The following is an 18,893-nucleotide window of genomic DNA, read 5'->3' as shown; positions in this document are numbered from 1 at the left end:
CAATGCTGTGTCTGATCCACTCGTACCAGCACAACACACACTGACACACCACCACCACGTCAGTGTTACTGCAGTGCTGAGAATGATCCACCACCCAAATAGTACCTGCTCTGTGAGGGTCCATGGGGGTCCTGAGCACTGAAGAACAGGGTAAAAGGGGGCTAACAAAGTATGCAGAGAAACAGATGGACTACAGTCTGTAACTGTAGAACTACAAAGTGCACCTATATAGTAAGTGGAGCTGATAAAATGGACAATGAAACAAGGAGGTGGTCATAATGTTATGCCTGATCAGATAATGTTACAGACACGTGAAAAGAGAGCCTCGTTTCATGAGCGGTGAAGTTGGTTTCATTTTTTCATGTCCAGATTTTCTTTCTTCGATAGCTTTCAAACAGTGACTGAAAGGGTTAATATGTGTAAATTATTATTGTACGGAACCACAGTAATAACTTCACAATAATAACTTCGTCTGAAATTGAACTATCGTAACGGCTATAGTTAGGTCCAAGGACTATGCGCTGTTATAGAGCTGGTCCGAAAAAAAAGGTAGACGAAGTTTTTCAGAACAGCCTGTGTTTGTAATGGATGTGGTGTCTCAAAGGAACACGTCTGCCAAATTTCATACACATCGAAGTTTTGGCTTTGGTGTCATAAGCGACAAATGATTACAAAAAGCAAAAAAATGCCTTGAAAACAGTGCGGTTCTTGGATATGACTTTGACATGTAGTCGCATAGTTGTTGAACTCAATGAACTAAGTAATTCCACATTTGCCAGTACTTTGGTCTCAGAGGGCACCAGAATTTTTGTTAAAATTACCAGACAGCAGACCGTGCTGCAAGAGACTGACAGCTTTATCGCTGCTCATGAGTTTTCATGTCTGTTGCGGTAATGGCTGTACTGGGAAACATTAAAATAAGTGTTTAGCATTCAGATAATACAAAAAAATACGTAGAGAACTGAAAAATAATGATCTAATCAACGGGAATCAATGTAACCTAAGCATGAAAGAATGCTGGGAAGCTTGTATCATTTAAGACTTTGTGAACTTTTGCTGTTTAAGAAATATGACAGTATGCAGTTCACAACTGGCAAGAACATCAGTCATCAAAATGCTCTTATTAAGTTACTGTATATCAGTAGAGGTGGGTGATATGACAAATATCACAATACTTTAAGAACTTTTCATGATACACAGTGTCACAATATTTATTTTTTTCTGCCATCTGTTACACTAGAACAGACAAAGTAGCGTCACATTTAAAAATACAATAAAAACTATAAGTATAATAATTTATGTTTAACATTTCACACACTTTACTGTCCTAAATCCAATTAAACAGGACTAATTGTGCTGTTTTTGTACTTAAATATGCAGTTGGGAAGTACTTTTAAGTACTAACGATATCTACAATGTGCTCAGAAAAGCATATTGTGACATAATTTATCACTATATTGATAAATAGTGTCATATTGTCCACCCCTGCGTATCAGCTCATATTATCAGTCAGCGCCTTAAAATCAGAATCAGTATCGTGAACAAAATGTTCATATCGGTTGGACCCCAGTTAAACACCACTCCTTCGTGTACTTTTGGGTGTTGTCTGACTTTGCAGAGAGGAATTTAGTGAACCTCCAGACAGACCAACTATTGCAAACAATGATGTCGGCCTGTGACCTGCGGTCTCTGGGATACGGCTGACCTGCATGTGTTTTTAATGAAGGCTAAATGTTTGACCATCTCACTTCAGAATGAAAGTATGCAACTGTTGCCCAATAATGAGCGAGAAAGCATGACTGTTTGTCTCGGGTGTAACGTAGCCATGCGTACAGTGTTGTTGCCATGTTTTCTAAAACCGCGCCTCCAAGTTTGCCAAGGCAAATCCAGCGTCCTCAACCTCCAGTGGACCTGCAAAGGATTGTAAATCAGGCCGTAAATTATTTCATGGGAAAAAATCTTGCCTCGGTTTGTTGTCCCACGAAATTTGACCAACCTGAAAGACTGTTTGTTGCTTAACATCAGACAGTGCCTGATGGAGGAAACGAGAGGCTGAAATGCAAAGAGGTCTGAAAATATAGCTTAACAGTTTCAGAGATGATGTTAGCGCTGGAGTCATAGTTCGGTAATGGAAAACATGAAGGACCATTGAAACTGTCACAATTCATAGAATGCAGTTTGGTCAATGCTGTGCTCGCGGTGTCTGTGTGGGGGGGTGGGGGGTGGGGGGATGGTAAGAGTGCTCAGCTGTGGTTTTTGTATGTGGGTTATTGTGGTTTGACCCCGTGTTGATTTTGGGTTGGGGGTTTAGGAGAAGCAGAGGGCTTGTAAACTTAGTTGAGGCAGGTGTCTGTGGTGTGTGTGTGTGTGTGTGTGTGTGTGTGTGTGTGTGTGTGTATACACAGTATGTGCAGCTGTCGGAGAAGAGCATATTGTCAGGATTTTGTCAGGAGAATCTTTGGTATCTTTCATATTGCTCTTAAAATAACTAGACCCCTTCAAATAACACACTCAATAAGGGCCTAAAAGTGGGTATAAGATCGTGAAGTGTGAAAGAATTCCAGGTTCGTGGGTTAAAGTTGGTGGTCTTTGAACTTTTAATGAGATGTACTTACCAGTCGCCTTTGCTTTTGTGACCAAAGACAGCCTGCAGATAAAAAATCTTGGAATGTGACCACCACTACGACGCATGCCTTAAAAGCTGCCGATAGAAGGACAACATGGGATAATCTCGCAAGCCAGACCTCTGCCTACTGTCAGAGAGTCTGGTGTGTTTTGTCGTTTAATGTGACGAAGAACAACCTGCATTGGAAGGAAAGGGTCGTTCGACTGACATGCATAGGAGGACTTTTAAAACGGCGCTACAACAAAAACACGTCCACTTTAAACAGAGCGGTCTGCATTAGAAAACACGAGATCATCTCATTCACTGACTTCTAAATTCTTCATAAACAACTCTAATATAACTTTTAAGGATGTGATGAACTTCAGACAGTCTGGTAACTACAGCTGAACACAAAAATAGGAAGCTAATAAGTTAGCTTCTCACCCCCAACATCGAGGCTTACAGTATTTCCCCACAATTGGTCAAATCGTTGCTCAAATCCGATTTTTTGCTCAAATCCGATCTCTCTGACACGATAGTTCACGCTCGTTTAGGTAAGTGACTCAAATCTGTCATTAATGTGACGAACCGGCGTCCTGAAATGACCCTCATGAGCTCATCCTACTCAGTAACGTCACGTGAATGAATCATGTACATCATCAGCACAAACTAACGAGCTTCGCTGAAGATAATTAACTCTGATCAGCTCTCAGCTTCATTATTAGAGCGAGACGAAGGAGAAAAAGGTGAGATGAGCTGCTTTTCCACCGTTTACAGGCTTTAACTTCTGTTCGGTGCTGCTGCCGTGGTAACGCTGAATGGACCACATATGAAAGTGGCCGAGGCCAGATCTGAAACGATCAGATTTGTGTCCACACAGCTCTGAAAACATCAGATCTGAATCAGGATTTGTGCAACTTCAACCTGGTAATGTGAACGTAGCCTTAGTTCTCCAGCGTTATCTGCAAAATGTGAACTCTAAAATGACCACTAAATTCCCAAACTGTCATCACCACCGAGCAGCCTGGAACAACCTGGAATTAAATAGCTAGTTCTCCATTTTACACCTTCGTCTCGCTCTAATAGTGAACAGTGATGTATTTTCCTGCAGGGGAGGCTCAAATGTGAAGGGCTGAACCACACTGAGTAGCGGTGTCGCTCACCGCTGCATTTAGAGCCGGGTTGATTACGTTGCCTATGAGATGCCCCTGTCAATCATTTTGCCTTCTGGCACACCCACACAGTTAAGAGCAGACAACAGCTTGAAGCTTTTAAACACTGTTAAATTGTACTCATTTACATATATTTGATTGATAGTAACCCAAAAATTCAAACATTTGAAACCAAGTTGAAAAGATATCTCATAAAATGAAAAATAAATATTCAAGATTCTGCACTATTTCTAGTTCACTATTCAGATGTAAGCAAATTTGTGACCTTGACAGTGTTAAACCCTTTGTTTACTTTTTCCAGTGTTCAAACGACTCTCAGAACTTAATAGAAGCTTTTGCACCAACTTGTGGAGTCCATGCCCAGCTCAAGTACACACTGTCATTAAAGTAAAAGGGGGGCTTGTCAAATATTGTGATACTGTAAAATTTAATATTATACTTAGCGCAGTCGCCTCACAACAAGAAGGGCCTGGGTTCGAGTCCCCGACCAGGGCCCGGGCCCGGGCCCGGGCCCGGTGCAGTCTGTGTGCAGTCCAAAGACACGCAGTCAGGCCAATTGGACCTGCTAAATTGCCCCAGGTGTGTGTGTGTGGGTGTGAATGTATATGTCTGTCTGTCTGCCCTGTGATGGACTGGCGACCTGTCCAGGGTGTATCCTGCCTTCTACCCGATGACTGCTGGGATAGGCTCTAGCTCCCCCCCGTGACCCAGAAGGATAAGCGGCTTAGAAGCTGTGTGTGTGTGTGTGTGTGTGTGTGTGTGTGTGTGTGTGTGTGTGTGCTTTTTCACTCATGGTGTCTTGCCACAGTCTCACAGTCCTTATCTGAAAGTCCATTTCTGCAAAATATCCTTCTGGTAATGGATAAATTGCACCAAAAGCATTAGTAATTCTGCACCTTGGGAAAGTCTGTCTCCTCTTGGTAACACCCCTGGGTAATTATTCCCAGTCATACAGGATCAGGCTCCTACCTCTTTCAATGAGGAAAGATCTTTAACTTCGAAATGAAAAGCCAGTTTAGTGTTTCAAAAACATTTGAAATCACTTGTAAAATCTAAAATTGCATACATAGTTTTTTGCCTTTGGCTCAATGTACAAAAAAACATGTTTTTTCAGTATGTTTTGGCTACAGCTCGTGCATATCTCCACGAAGAGAGAGGGCTTGTTCTATGGAAATAAACGCCATGTTGAGCATTACAAGCTTTCCCATTAATTTACCAGCCTGTGAACCGTCTCCTCCTTTATAATGTCTCCACAGAGAGCTGCTTGCAAAAGTTTGTTTCTCCCTGGACAGATTAAAACCAGAAAGTGTGTACAAACAGACATGCAGATAGACAATTAGAACGCAGCTGATAAAATCCATAGTTGTGGCTCACTTAACATGCAGCAGATATCAGTAAATATCCCGCTTCATGCACATGTGGGCAGAGTGTCTGAGGCTGAAACAAGGCATGAGATGAAGTTCAACTTGCGCCAGTTACAAAGTTGTGCCCAAACCAGAATGTCATCGTCATTTCTAGCGTCGTAGGCTGGTGGTCAGAGATCATATTTTTTGTATATACAACACAAGTTATTCATCCATATTACAACAGAAAAGTGTGTACGGCTGTAGCCTGTATCAGTCCGTTCACCCAGTTACTGATCAGTCCAGAACCACCTGGTTCTGAGACAGTTTCTTCTCCCTGGGCCATCAGGCTGCTGAACAGCCAGTAGAGCTGGTGTATCGGTCTATAGGCCTGTCACTGCACCTCTGAACCATCATCATGATGATCTCCATGGACAATCCACACCTCATCCACACCTCATCAGACTCACTGTGATCTCACTGTAACTTCAGTCTAGCAAATCTATACCGGCACATATAGATGGTCTTGCACATCTACTCATATCTTGCATTATCTGGATATGTACGTATCAGTATTCTGTGTACCATGCATCTCATTTATCTACCTCAAATTGCATACATGGAAATGTGTAATATTATACATATCATGGCTTTATTTCATAACTTAGATTACTGTACAAAACTGTACAGTTGAAATAGTGCAATAGTGGTGTGTGTATATATATATATATATATATATATATATATATAACAGCTTCAACTCTTCTGGGAAGGCTTTCCACAAGGGTTAGGAGTGTTTATGGGAATTTTTGACCATTCTTCCAGAAGCATATTTGTGAGGTCAGACACTGATGTTGGACGAGAAGGCCTGGCTCACAGTCTCCACTCTAATTCATCCCAAAGGTGTTCTATCAGGTTGAGGTCAGGACCAGTCAAGTTCTTCCACACCAAACTCACTCATCCATGTCTTTATGGACCTTGCTTTGTGCACTGGTGTGCAGTCATGTTGGAACAGGAAGGGGCCGTCCCCAAACTGTTCCCACAAAGTTGGGAGCATGAAATTGTCCAAAATCTCTTGATGCTGAAGCATTAAGAGTTCCTTTCACTGGAACTAAGGGGCCGAGCCCAACTCCTGAAAAACAGCCCCACACCATGATCCCCCCTCCACCGAACTTTACACTCAGCACAATGCAGTCAGACAAGTACCGTTCTCCTGGCAACCGCCAAACCCAGACTCGTCCATCGGATTGCCAGACGGAGAAGCGTGATTGGTCACTCCAGAGAACACGTCTCCACTGCTCTAGAGTCCAGTGGCGGCGCTTTACACCACTGCATTCCACGCTTTGCATTGCGCTTGGTGATGTAAGGCTTGGATGCAGCTGCTCGGCCATGGAAACCCATTCCATGAAGCTCTCTACGCTGTTCTTGAGCTGATCTGAAGGCCACATGAAGTTTGGAGGTCTGTAGCGATTGACTCTGCAGAAAGTTGGCGACCTCTGCGCACTATGCGCCTCAGCATCTGCTGACCCCGCTCTGTCATTTTACGTGGCCGACCACTTCGTGGCTGAGTTGCTGTCGTTCCCAATCGCTTCCACTTTGTTATAATACCACTGACAGTTGACTGTGGAATATTTAGCAGTGAGGAAATTTCACGAGTGGACTTGTTGCACAGGTGGCATCCAATCACGGTACCACACTGGAATTCACTGAGCTCTAATGTCTGTAGAAGCAGTCTGCAGGCCTAGGTGCTCGGTTTTATACACCTATGGCCATGGAAGTGATTGGAACACCTGAATTCAATGATTTGGATGGGTGAGTGAACACTTTTGGCAATACAGTGTATATTTAGAGTCTATTTTTTTTTCTTTCTTATATATTTTTGTATTTTTAAGTTCTATAAGGGGGCCACGCACCTAAGATTTTCACTCACCTTCGCACCCGTGTAGATGTGATATGATTTGGTTGTATTGTGAATGTGTGCAGCTCTCAGTTATTTGGCCTGAACTCTACTACAGCTTCACCTTTGACCTCTGATTTGAAGTATAAAATTTGGCATATATGCAGCCGTCCTCATCTGTCAGCACTTTACTGCTGATTTTCGGTGAACTGTGCCAACGATTGCCGAGCTCGAAAGATGTCTCACACCACCCCCTGCCCCAGTTTAATCGCCATGGTGATGGTGTTGCCGCCTGGACTTCTTGGTAACCAAACATGATGTACATTCCCAGGCCCTGTCCATGGCACAGCTCCCAGGCTGAGGCACTCTCTCTCTCTCTCTCTCTCTCTCTCTCTCTCTCTCTCTCTCTTCTCTCTCTTTCTGTCTCTGTCTCTCTCTCTGTCTCTGTCTCTCTCTGTCTCTGTCTCTCTCTCTTTCTGTCTCTCTCTCTCTCTCTCTCTCTCTCTCTCTCTCTCTCTCTCTCTTCTCTCTCTCTCTCTCTCGCTCTCCCTCTCTCTCTCTGGGGATGTGCAGCGTGGGGAAAAAAATTAAGCGTAATCACCACCACGTCAGCGCCAGAGCCCTAAACAGCCTTGAATGTGAGGGCAAACCAGGCCATTCCAGTTTAGCCTAACCTCCCTCTCTCACTCTCTGTCTCTCTGTCTCTCACTCTCTTTGCGTGTGTCTCTTTCTCTCTCTGTTTGTGTATCTCTCTTTCTCTTTCCACCTCCTTCTGTCTGTCTGTCTCTCTCTCTCTCTCTCTCTCTCTCTGTCTAACTGTATTTGTCTTTTTCTGTCTGTCTGTCTCCCTCTCTCTATTTGTCTTTCCTTTTCCCTTTCTGTGCGAGGTGGTCTGTCTCCCTCTCTGTCTCTCATGAGGTCTCTGTGTCCGCCTCTCTCTAACTGTCAGTCTCTCTCTCTCTCTAACTGCCTCTCTCTCTCTCTCTCTCTCTCTCTCTCTTGCTGTTGTCTCTCTCTCTTTCTCTTTGTGTCGCTGTCTCTCTCTCTTGCTCTCTCTGCCTCTGTCTTTCTTCTCCCTCTCTGTCTGTCTTTGTTATCGTAGTCTCTCTCTCTCTCTCCCTCACTCTGTTCATCTCTCTTTCTGTCTGTCTGCTCCTTCACTGCTCTCACTAGCTCTGTCACGGCTGGGCGGTGCAGCCATTGTGTTCAGGCCCTGTTTGCATAAGCTCAGTTTAACCCCCCAAAGACGTTCTCATCTGATGAGCTAACATGCCTGTGCTGTCCTGCTGGATTGCGCGTCACTGCGCTCGTTCAAAAGCAGTGAAAATTGAATGTTGTATAAACCTTTGGTGCGAGTCGAGACCGAGTGGATGAGTGGGGTTTTAGCCCCTGAGCTGAGTGTGTGTTATTGTATGGAGAGCAGAAATGCAGTGTGTCCTTGTTCCTCTCCACTGAGCTGGACCTTTCCTGCCCTGTTTGTCCAAAGGGCCCCGGTGGCTAGAACTTTTTGACGGATGCTCAGACTGTTTGTGTACACACGGCTCTTATGGGGCCCATTAGAGCCCCTCCAGGGGGGACGCTTAAAAAGGGCGCACACTTTGGATGTCAGCTCATTGTTGGGTTCTGTAATGAGCTGGAAGCCCACAAACAGTCCACGTTCTCATGGCCTTGAATGGGAAGTAGGGCACTCTCTCTTGTTTCTCTCCATCAGTGTCTGGTAGTTTTCCTCACACGTCACCGTTAAGTACATTCATTCCTCGGTGTTTGGTGTTGTGCTTGTGTCTGCTCTGCTGCTGAGAGTCAAAGGTGGCTTGCATAATCAAGCAGGTTTAATTACAGTTAACTGACTGATTACATAAGAACAGATTGCTGGTGATCTGACAGCCGTGTAGCTGCAATCTACACTGCCTATCAAAAGTTTGGGGACACCCAGCTTTTTAATGTCGTTTTAATTGATGAGCATGTTGTCTTTGTTATTTTGCTATAAGGTAAAGGAGATATGATAGACATAACTGCATTTTCCAAATGCCATCAACTGGAAGGTTGTGGGTTCAAATCCCACAACTGATTAGGTATACCTGGTTGTGCCCTTGGGCAAGGCACCTAACCCCCCACTGCCACAGGCGGCGCTGCTCTGCTGGCGACACTGTGCTGCTCCCAGATTGGGCATAGTTAGGCCGCAAAATGACAGATTTCCCTCGTAGGACCAATAAAGTACATAACCTAACATACCGTCGAGAAAATGTGAAACGTGAACGTAGTGAATTTCCTTTTACAAGAAGCATGTTTGTATCTGCAGGGCGTTAGAATTCACTGCTTGATGGTCCGTCACATCAAGCCAGCGTCCCACTCCATTTGAATAACCACGCCCCCTCACCCAGCCTTTGTACTTCTACCGCCAAGGGTGCAGTTTTACCTACAGGAGAGGACAGCACTTAATTTCTGTGTTGTAGCTGATTCAACGGACCCTTGCTTTATGTTAACAGGCTTTCCGTGAGCTAACTGGACCATGTTCTGTCCTCACTCAAGTGAATTTGGAATATTCCCAAGTTAAAGGGGATCTCCACCAATTTTACAAAATTACTTAATCATTCAATGGTTTAAATGTGGACAAAATCATTCAGAGTGGTTCGGTGTGAAATGCGCCTTTCTAGAGAAATTTACAGAGTCAGAATTGTTCATCATTACAGTAGTAATGGTGCTTGTATAGCTGAAATGACAATAAAGCCTGACTTGACTCGACTTGAATAGGAATCAGACATTTAATTAGGCATTTACTGGCTTTAAAAGCTACATCCTATTAGGTTATTACAGAAACGGTTATAGATGCAATGCTTGATACCTGAGACATTGTAAAAAAATTTATATTTTTAGTTCACATATGAATATATATATATAAAAATATAGCTCTTGTCGGAAGAAAACCCCATATCTCCAAAATGATAACTTTACAGGAGAAGGAAAAAACATACTTTGCTTTTAATGTAAGTCAATGGAACCAGAGTTTTTACCAATTAATTCTGACCTGTTTCTTTTGGTCCATTCATTATGAAATTTACACACAATATAAAGAGCAAAATGTATTTTCAAAGTATGTCAAAAACTGATATATTACTCCAGGATTACTTTCGTGTTTCCTCTCAAAACTGCATTCTCAACTGAGAACAATGCGCACAAGTTAAGATGCTTTTGTAGTTACTAGCTTGTAGCTACAGCCATTCAACATGGCTAAAGCCGGTGTTATATCCGATTCAGTTCCCTCTCAAATTCACGTTCCCTTTGACAAATCAGGTCCTCGCGTGCCGCATTCACTGATCAGATAACAACGCCAAGCAACACTGAACCACGGAACTCACAGTTTGAGTTTAAAACTTTACTGAAGGAGTGTAGAATTCAATCTGTACCGTCCAAAGTGTCGAACATATTAACTTGAATTGTCTTGTCTTTTACAAGCTTAAAATGACTGTGTTCAATCTAGAGAGCTGCTTTAAAATGGAAATATATGTCGTGTTCACTTGATGCTAAAATAAGATTCAAATTCACACTAAGATGAGAACAGGATTGTCTCAGTGCTAACAAACACAAATGAGTACAAACTAGTTGAATTAAAAGGCTTCTCTATTTGACAGCCAGTGGAGGAGGAGTAAATGACTGGGTACAAAGACTAAATTAAAGTGTTTTGTACTCTTCACAGTCGTCTAGGCAACAGTGAACTATAATAAAATGATTTTTTTTTTTCTCTTAAAAAGCTAAACTGAAGGAATAAATGACAAAAGTGCTACCTTGGGGAATAATGCATGCCCCAGGCCTTTTATCCCCTTGTTTTGATATCAGCACTCAAACCTTTCAGCTCTGAAGCCACCGTTGTGGCAATTTTCAGTATGTAATTTGAACAGTAGTTAAAATCATTATTCTCAATCATTATTTAGGCAAAACCTGCTCTTTATATCAAAGGAGACACTTTGATGACCATGCAGCAGTGTTGGAAAATATACCCGAAGTATTAGGACAGTTTTATGTTAACAAAACCAAGTATTTTTTCCTTTATTTATTGAAGAGTAACAGTCAGAATCAAACATTACTCAAAAAAATTAAATAAAAGACATTGTGTCCCACAACTTTTGATGGGCAGCGTAAAAAGGAGCAAGTTACACGTTTATGTCCGTCTTGCCGTAACGCTGGAACAACCTGAGACGAGGTGCCAAATAGGACAAATAAAATTCCATGATTACAGGATTTAACCATGATTACTGTTTTAGGTGCCACAAATCGCAGACTGTTATAATCATCCAAATAACCTTCTTTTTATTTTCCCTTTTTTCTATCCAGTCCAGCTTTTCGCGGCGGCAGCAGCGGATGATTAAGAACAGAGAGTCTGCATCTCTTTCGCGGAAGAAGAAGAAAGAGTACCTGCTGACGCTGGAGGCCCGTCTGAAGGTGGCGCTGTCTGAGAATGAGAAGCTGAAAAGCGAGAATGGAGTGCTGAAGAGGCAGCTCAACGGCTTGATGAGTGAGGTAGGCGCTGCACTGTTACATTTACGGCTGCAAACGGCTGTTTTGATAACCGATTAGTTGGTCCATCGTTACTTAGATTAGTTAAATCTGCTGATATTAATCTGCCAATTATGTGTAATCTAACAAATTAAAAACACAAGGATTGTTCTTCCTTTATAAAACATAAACACTGTATCTTCATCACATCATATCTTCTTATTTATGTTTTCTAAAAAGGGCTTTTATCAAAGGTACAGCAACAGATTTCTTACTCCTAGAAACAGGTTCTAGATCAGCACTCCTACTTCCAAAGTGGTTTGTGTACAGACCCTGTTATCTAAAGCAGCTGCCTGCAGTTCTATTCAGTTTTACAATTCACAGTAAGTTAAAAGAGGTTTTGGGGATGTATTTCTACAGAAACCATTTGGCCTTTTTGGGTGATTATTGAGTTTTAGTGTTTGTTAACGATGTTGGCCTTGTCACTTGTCGACTATGTCTCAGCTAAGTTAATAGGTAGTGCACTCCTGACACATCAGGTGGACGATGCACAGCATCCAACAACAAAGCGGAACTCAGCATCTTACTGCTATTATACTATATTAAACCCAGATCCACAGCTGTCTATAATAAGCGACCTGTGGCTTGAACTTTACGCTGAGAGGGCAGCCAGCCTGAAGACTTTCAGATAAACAAGCAAACCTTGGCAAGAGTCTTGAGAGTCTTGGCAAACATTGAGTGCGTTAACATGCAGTTAATAATCTGATAACTGTAGAAAATCTGATTTTTTCAGTAATTCGATCAACGCGCTTATATGCACTTGAGTAATCAGATAATGGGGGAACTCTGGGTCTACATGAGTCAGACAGTAATCAGATTTCTGCTTTACAACCAGCCAGTAAGCTCACAGAAGAAGACGTGACGTAAACATAATGTAAAACATCAACTCGTCTTCTGGCAACGCTGCTCGCTTATTTTCCGGTACCGCTGTCTGTTTTCACACATGCGCATACTGAGAGATCCGAAAGAAATCAGAGTAAGAGTTTACATGCACCGAGAAATCCGATTACTCAGCTGAAATCCAGCTTTTATCTGATTTTTTTCTGATGTCTTTATCTGATTTTTTAAGATCGGATTTCTAGATCGGAGAAGATATTTACATGACCATTTGAATCCATGACAGCGTAGCATAGTAATGAAAATATCTGGTTTTATACAGGACTGTTGACAGTAGCCACGTTTACATGCAGCCTAATAATCCATTAATAATCCAACTAATAGCTCAATAGGTATAGAATACGTCCAGGTAAACACCTCATTCAGAATAGTCTAGTCCGATTGAGGCCATCCGGAATACAATTTCTATCCAGTTGAACGAGGAGGGTAATCCTGTAAATAATCTGTGGAATAGAAGAATAATATCCGTGTAAACGCCTGTATCTGATTACATTCCCAGTTGGAAAGTTTAAGTCCGTTCTGATCATGTTCGTCACGTCATTGTGAAAGTTTATACCGTTCAACATGGCGGAGCAGAAACTGGTCTGCAGAGGAGACGAAGTTTCTGCTCTGATCTTTAAAAGACGGCGGTGGGACAGACGTCCAGCTTATGTGTCTCAGAACGTAATAAAAAATAAACAAAAAAATTACCCAGTTTGATACGGTTCCTTCATTTCCAAAACAAAAACCGACGTAGAAACACCCCCCGTCGGTAAGCAGAGGGATCTAGTGCGGCAGCAATGCAACAAGAAATAAGACAAGCGGACGCCTTTAGTGAGAAACTGCTTATCGAAAATTCCAGTGTAGAATTTGATTTTTAAAAAAACCTTAATGACTATTTATATAAACTGCTGAATGTCCCTAATGAGGTTCCATGTGTCTCCCCCAATGTGTAGAACACTGTATTAAAGGCTACTGCTCCAAAGAGGCGGGCGGTGTGTCTCATGGTGGTCCTGGTTTTCCTGTTCATCAACATCGGTCCAATGAGGTAAGCCGAACCTTCACGCAGATACCTGAGCCTTCAGTTGAGAAACTGCTATTTTACTGAGCTTGTTGGTGACTGAGTTGGTTCCCAACTTCCCAGCTGATACTAGAGGACGTGTATATTTCAGTGATTGCTCTGACTCACCTGCTCCAGCTCAGGAAGAGCCTGTTAATTATATGATTAGTCTGATCAGGTGTGTTTATGCAGAAAAACTCACCAGGACAGTGGTGGGAATCACGGTTTGTAATGTTGTGAAGCCTCTGGAGGAGCCGAGGCTACGTGCACACAGCAGGTAAAAGTGGCCCAAATCTGATTTTCTCACCAAATCCGATTTTTTTGTTCAGCTGTTATACAATATTTTTTAAATGTGATCTGTATGGGTCATCAGTCTGAACAGATCAGCTCCTAAACTGACCCACATGAGCAAAAGAACAGAGCGTCACGCTGCTTCACGGCTCATCCAGAGGTAAACAATCATGACTGCCAACGAATGCCAGTCGCTCCCGGAGGATCAGCTTCATCTTCACCAGCATCACAGGAGCCATCATGAAGCTTCACTGACTGACAGCTGGGCTCATCACCCAGAATGTGTTCAAGCTCACTGTAAAAAGGGCGCGGTCACTTCTTTGGTTCGTGTCGTCGGATTCTTTAAACTTTGCTTTCAGACTTTTAACTGTTCTTTGACGCTGCAGCCTCGTTCTCCTGCGGCCGCGTTCGGACATTTCTTTCGAAATCTCTTCAAACACTGAGGTGTTGCGATAAGTCTGTTCTAATTTTTTGGTACAGAAACATCAGCCTAAATGTTTGAGTCTCAGCTGCGTGAAATTATGACGAATGTCGAGTTGGATTGACGTAAAAGTCGCATGAATTCCGATCTGGCTGTTCAGATTGAGTCGCATTGCCACAGATCAGATACATATCAGATATCAGCTCCACACATGAAAGCGTCTCAAACCGAAATTGAAGATGTCAGATCCAGTGTGTTTATCTGTTCACACAGACACACATCTGTGTCACATATGAAGAAAAACATCAGATTTGAGCCACTTTTACCTGCTGTGTGAACAAAGCCTAATAGAGGAAAGACTGGTGCTTTATTTAAGCAAGTCAAGGAAGCCTCATCTTAGGATGAGCTGTGATTCAGTGCAGTGATCATGTGCATTTGAACGTTCCTAAAGGCTTTGAACGTTTTCACTTCAATAGCCTGCTGAATTATGGGCACCACATTTTATAACGGTTGAAGGAATTGAACTTAATTCAAACTATTTGTTGACTAAATGTGGGGAAATACCAGAAATAACACCGACTCCTTCAGGTTAACTTCTCAGCCATAATTCCAGTAGAAACCGTTTTCAGATTTATATCACATTTAGATTTAAATGGCTTTGTTGGCTCGTAATGTAATTCATAACAGTTGTTAAAACAATGAAAGGAATGCTTAACATTTATATTATTAATATAATATTCCATCTACACCCCCCCTTCTCTTCTCTTCTGTTCTCTTCTCTTCTCTTCTCTTCTCTTCTCTTCTGTTCTCTGCTCTTCTCTTCTGTTCTCTTCTCTTCTCTTCTCTGCTCTTCTCTTCTCTGCTCTTCTCTTCTGTTCTCTTCTCTTCTCTGCTCTTCTCCTCTTCTGTTCTGTTCTCTGCTCTGCTCTGCTCTTCTCTTCTCTTCTCGTCTCTGCTCTTCTCTTCTGTTCTCTTCTCTTCTCTTCTCTTCTCTGCTCTTCTCTTCTGTTCTCTTCTGTTCTCTTCTCTTCTCTGCTCTTCTCCCCTGTTCTCTGCTTTTCTCTGCTCTGCTCTTCTCTTTTTCCCTGTTCTCTGCTCATCTCCTCTTCTCTTCTCTTCTGTTCTGTTCTCTGCTCTGCTCTTCTCTTCTCTTCTCTTCTCAACACCCTCTCTTCACCCCATTCTTCTCTTTTCTTCCTTGCTTCTCTTCACATTCTCATTTTCTCTTCTTCATTTTCCGCACCTTTCTTCGCCTTCCCTTCACCGTCTCTTCTTCTTCATTGCTTCTCTCATCTCATCTTCACCTCTGTTCTTCTCTCTTCTCTTCACCCTCTCTCTTCTTTTTGTTCTTCTCTTCAACCTGTTTTCTCTTCCTTTTCTCTCACCTTCTTTTCATCCTGTCTCTCTTTCTCTTTTTCTTTCTCCCTTCTCTTCCTCTCTCAGTCTGTTTGATGGAGGTACAGGTTCCAGATTTGAAACAGGCCCCAGTCCAAATAACAGACGTCTGCTGGGCTTCTCGTCAGAGAGAGACAGTGATGCGGGGGGCAGCATGCCTGACTCTGAGCCCCCTCATACTACAAACAGGTAACACTGTTCTTCAGCACTGTGTGGGGTCCAAAAACACCTGAGCCTCATACCTGACGCGAGCCAGACAGGTCATTATGTATAAAAACATACCAGCACAGGTGCAGAGTGACTGTGTCCAAACCGCTGTGGAAGAGAACAAGGCTCTGTTCTTCTCATGCTCTGTCCATGCCTTTACCACCCCCCCCCAACACACACACACATACGGAGACATACACAACCAGTCAAAAGTTTGGAATCAGTTTTCATTACTATAAAAGCAGTTTGTTGAAGATGGACACGTTTAATTGTTGAGTCTACACTGTATGTATTACTAATGAATACTAGTGAGTAATGTATTACTCACTATGACCGATAATTCCAGTCTATTGAATGATAAGTAACAAACACTCATTTACCAATTTAATAAACTGCAATCCTTTAAGGTGTTTTCCCCCAGAAAAAAAGGCAAATGTCTTCCACAAGGGATAAAGATTTCCTTTACTCCTCAAAAAGAAGTGCAACTGCAGAAATTGGGTTACATATTATTCTGAGTGAAATGAGTTTCACCACCTCATTCAGGAGGCGCAGACTTTCATGTGTCCATAACCTAGTTTTGAGGATGGGATGCTAGTCCCAGATCTGCTGCGGTCCTTTCAGCATCTGTTTAAAAGCCCTGGATGCTGGGATGCAACTGATCAGTAATCTTGACCGTCGGTATGCCAGAGAAAACAGTGATTGGTCGAGTGAGTGAGTTCATATCGCCTGCGAATGTAGGTAAAAAAGAACAGAGTAGTAGAATAAAATAGTCTGATTTTTGCCGTTTGAAAAATCCACTGTGTTAGACGTGCAAATTATGTTAGAATAATTTTATTCATCTCTGAATACATTTTGTGTAGTTGGGGCAAAGCCTTTAGATGCAGTGCTCTGTTTTTCAGCAGTGTCTAATACTGTTTCCCACCACATAAAGGCAATTTAACTTGATTTCATGCATGTTTATGTTTGCTTCTGTTTTTTGTCAGAAAGTTAAAACTGGGCATGATTTAATTTCAGCTGTTTTAACTATAGTGTGTCCTTTCAAAGGATTTACCCAATTCAGGAAGAACAGGATTAGTAGTAGATGTGTGAGGTTACCCAAGGCTCAAGTTTAGGTCCGCTTTCTTTTTCCTTCCGTCTGCGTTACACGTAAACCTCCTGACTCCTGTCGCATTCTGTCACATGGAACTGTTTCCAGGCTGGCTCGAAACCTAATCTTTTGTCCCCAGCCCCCTCTTTCCAACTCAAATAGGGTAATTAGATGTCTGGAAGCGGTCACGGTGGTGCTGGAAGCCAAACGTGTCCTGGGAGCAAATGGAATTATGTAATTCAGCTCTGGAAAATAGCGTTCAAGAGGAACCTGAGAGCGCCTTCGGAGATGGAGACCAGTGGAGAGGGTTTTAGATCAGGACCCCAGATGGTCTGTGTTTTCTTTGTTACTTGCACCTGAAGTGTGCAAGAATTTCCCATTTATTTTCCAATTTGTTTGATGCAGGGCCGTGCTGTTTGAATAGTGCCAAGCACTTTTTAACTGTACTCGGTTTCAAAGCCCTCGTTCCTGACTTCAATTAATAGTCTTTCCCCAATTCTGAGATGATATGATATCCAGAGCATCTGTTTCTAATGCCGCAAGGCTGGAGTCTTGGAGAGCTTTTTTCATTCTTGGTTTTAGAATTTAGATAGCAGTTTAGCCTACTGTCTAAATTTATTTCCCCCAACTGTTTTATTGCTTGCCCTGTTGTTTTATGGCATTTAGTACTGCTTCGTGTTTGCAGATCCATCAGTGTCCCACTTTTGTCCTTTTTCTCTTTTTGTCACAGAGTTACAGAAGCCAGACATTTCCCTCTGAACCCTGAACGTGGTACAGATTTTAGAGGCCTTTAAATCATGCAGTGAAAAGCTGAATCAGCTGGTGTTTCATCTGCACACAAAGCGTATCCGCAAAGTATTGACTGTGCCTAGAAGTGCTTATGTGGCACACAATGAACGGAAGCAAATAAAACGTTGAGTGTGCAGAAGTTATAGCACGTTTTATATTCTATTTTTTTGCCAATATTGAATGTAGTAACTAAATATAATTTGTCTTTTTTTCTGTTTTTTTGCATGTAAAAGTAATAGGTACAGTCAATGGTTCCAACTCCTCCATTATTGTAGCTTTCTTGCTCTCGTTCATACAGCTCCTGTATTCTTGTATAGAGTAAACTATGCAGTCCTGTGTTGTTATATATTCTCCTATATGCAGCAGAGGCTCTCGAGGGCAAGTGTAGCTTTAACTTTGCTTTTGTTAGTTTGCTGCTCGTTAGTTTATCCGCTGGTCTTTTGCGAGTGCTGTCCAGTGTAGTCTATCCACTGCCTCCACTGGTGCTAATATTATTAATATCTTGGGTGTTGCTGACATCAGCGCTGTGTTTTGAAGATACTTCAGACTTATTGCATTTTAATTTTGTGTGGTGTTGATGTGTTTGTTACTCAGTGGTCTGGTGGACCCACCACAGCATTGTTTTTAAATCAATACAGCCATAACAATTTATGTAAAAATACCAGATGTTTAAAATATCACAAGTGTCCAGCGTAGGGTTCTCCTTTAGCAGCTGTAGCCAGTCAGCAGCCTGTCCATGTTGTCCACACACACACACACACACACACACACACTAACAGCAGGCCATGTAGGAGGAGAACAGAGTGAAGGACACAGCACCTCCACACTTTTACTCCCCGCAGGTTCACCCAACACCACATGTGTAATATAAATGTGTGGGGGGTGAACAGAGTGAAGACACTGAAAATGGGTTATTTTATATGTTCTTCACAGAAAATGAGCAAAGACCAAGAAATCTGGTGTTGAAATAAGAATAGATTGCGTCATTTTTTATTTTAGTAAACATTGAAAACGGGTCCCACAGACCTGAACACCACACAAGGGTTAAACAAATGAACATGATAGTAACTGAAAGTAATTTGACAGTCCTAATCGCTACTGATGTAGATGATTCTGAATGAAGTTTACCTCCATTTTTTGAGCCACTAGCTTCTGCAGTCCATGGTGTGATGGCATAAGCAGATGTCACTCCTTAAAAT

At 42.3% G+C, this 18,893-nt stretch overlaps 1 protein-coding gene across 1 annotated transcript in view; it reads left to right on the top strand.

Moving 5' to 3' along the window:
* The window catches only part of atf6 (activating transcription factor 6), a 105,828-nt gene that overhangs the window by 45,076 nt on the left and 41,859 nt on the right, over nucleotides 1-18,893 (top strand). Inside the window, exons 8-10 of the mRNA XM_036581250.1 lie at nucleotides 11,347-11,532; nucleotides 13,401-13,492; nucleotides 15,660-15,800. Of these exons, the coding sequence (XP_036437143.1) occupies nucleotides 11,347-11,532; nucleotides 13,401-13,492; nucleotides 15,660-15,800 (419 nt within the window). The remainder of the gene's footprint in view (nucleotides 1-11,346; nucleotides 11,533-13,400; nucleotides 13,493-15,659; nucleotides 15,801-18,893) is intronic.

Source organism: Colossoma macropomum, unplaced genomic scaffold, assembly GCF_904425465.1.
Source record: "Colossoma macropomum unplaced genomic scaffold, Colossoma_macropomum, whole genome shotgun sequence".
Lineage (NCBI taxonomy): Eukaryota > Metazoa > Chordata > Actinopteri > Characiformes > Serrasalmidae > Colossoma > Colossoma macropomum.
The sequence above is the reverse complement of the archived record's forward strand: the minus strand, read 5'-3'. Positions and strand labels throughout refer to the sequence as shown.